General features: G+C 43.5%; 1 protein-coding gene across 1 annotated transcript in view; it reads right to left on the bottom strand.

The window, feature by feature from the left end:
* Positions 1-908, bottom strand: part of NXNL2 (nucleoredoxin like 2) — a 58131-nt gene extending 57223 nt beyond the window's left edge. Inside the window, exons 1-2 of the mRNA XM_063457170.1 lie at positions 516-908; positions 289-386 (exon numbers count right to left, since the gene is read on the bottom strand). Coding sequence (XP_063313240.1) covers positions 289-328 — 40 coding nt within the window. The 5' untranslated portion in view covers positions 329-386; positions 516-908. The remainder of the gene's footprint in view (positions 1-288; positions 387-515) is intronic.
* Between the last annotated feature and the right edge of the window lie 518 nt (positions 909-1426).

Consider the following 1426-nt stretch of genomic DNA (forward strand, 5'->3'; position numbering starts at 1 on the left):
AACAAAAACAAAATATAGTGCAGCTGGTAATTATATTCAAGTGATATATCTTTAGAAGGTCAGGCCACATGTAGTGGAGCCTATATGTATTGGCACCAGATATAAGACTGTTATGCTCTTAGGGTAGCATTACACTGTGATGGGATTTCAACATGGTTTAAAATTCAGTATGCCTAAAATCTCCATGTGGCATATACAAGTACAGATGTTTGTTGTATCGGTTAGTTAGGTACATGTAGCCAAGATACTGTCATCAATGTACTGATCATGTGCATCAACTGTACTCACATTCCTTTGTCCTTAAAAAGGAGTCATGTAGTCTGCCCATATGAGGTGATCCTGAATATCCTGTTCACTGATTGGTCTAAGGGTATGTGTGAGTGGAGCTATAAATTGGGAGGAGTTATTAATAAAAAGCATTTGCAATCTGTGCTCTGGGCTCAGACATTTTTAGAACAGGAGTTCATCTGAGACCTGATCGGTAACAATAAAGACCTTATACTTCCTGAACGAACCTGCTTCCATCTCTCTGTGTGTGGCTTCTGCAGATTATTCCTGCTACATTACTGGTGCTATTGGGCCGGGAATCTTATCGCACGGAAGCCGGCATAGAGATTTGAGAAGGTAACCTTTTACCAAATCTTCCACGGCAGCACCCCTGGACTTCTGCGTGGACCTTCTTTCGTCTCTGCGCCACTGGCCTGTTGTCCAGGAGATCATCGGCTTCTACGCAGTGAGTACCGGGGTGTCCCGTCGATGAGTGTGAACCCAGGTCCAGGAACTAAAAGGTAAACTGTGGACCCACTAGGGGCAGGATCCGTATCTGATTGGTTGATTTACCCCTCCCTACGGAGGGAAGAAGCGAAGGCGCACCGCTTATTTGAAATTAAACGCTCTGCAGCCTGCCTGTTTAATATAGGAGGATTGTAGTCAGGCTGAATTTTGGTGTATATATGTTCAGCCGGACACCGGTGTCCTGGCAGACTAAGTGGCTTTTGTGTAAATTTGGTCACTAGATCGGGGATACCGGCGAGACTAAGCGAATTTTGGTGTATATTCCGTTCGCTAGCTCTCAACCTAACTTGACTAAGTGATTTTTCGTGTAAATGTGGTCACTAGCTTATTGATAGCGGAACTGGAGACTAAACAACATTTTGGTGTACATTCGTCCACTAGATTGTGGTGCCTGGGCAGCGTAAACTAACCGAACTTTGGTGTATATTCCATTCGGTAGCTTTCAAGGAGCTGGCCAGTTAGAGTAGTTGGGTTTTACTGTAAATGTTGTATAGATACGTTGTAATTGGTGCAATGTATGTCCTGCTAGAAAGCTTGAGCTCTGACGTTTAGCGGACTTGTAAAAAGTGTGCATAGTGTAAAATTGTGCACAACACCATAACCACTTCATGATACCATAACCACTTCATAA

The sequence above is a fragment of the Pelobates fuscus genome, chromosome 5 (assembly GCF_036172605.1).
Source record: "Pelobates fuscus isolate aPelFus1 chromosome 5, aPelFus1.pri, whole genome shotgun sequence".
Lineage (NCBI taxonomy): Eukaryota > Metazoa > Chordata > Amphibia > Anura > Pelobatidae > Pelobates > Pelobates fuscus.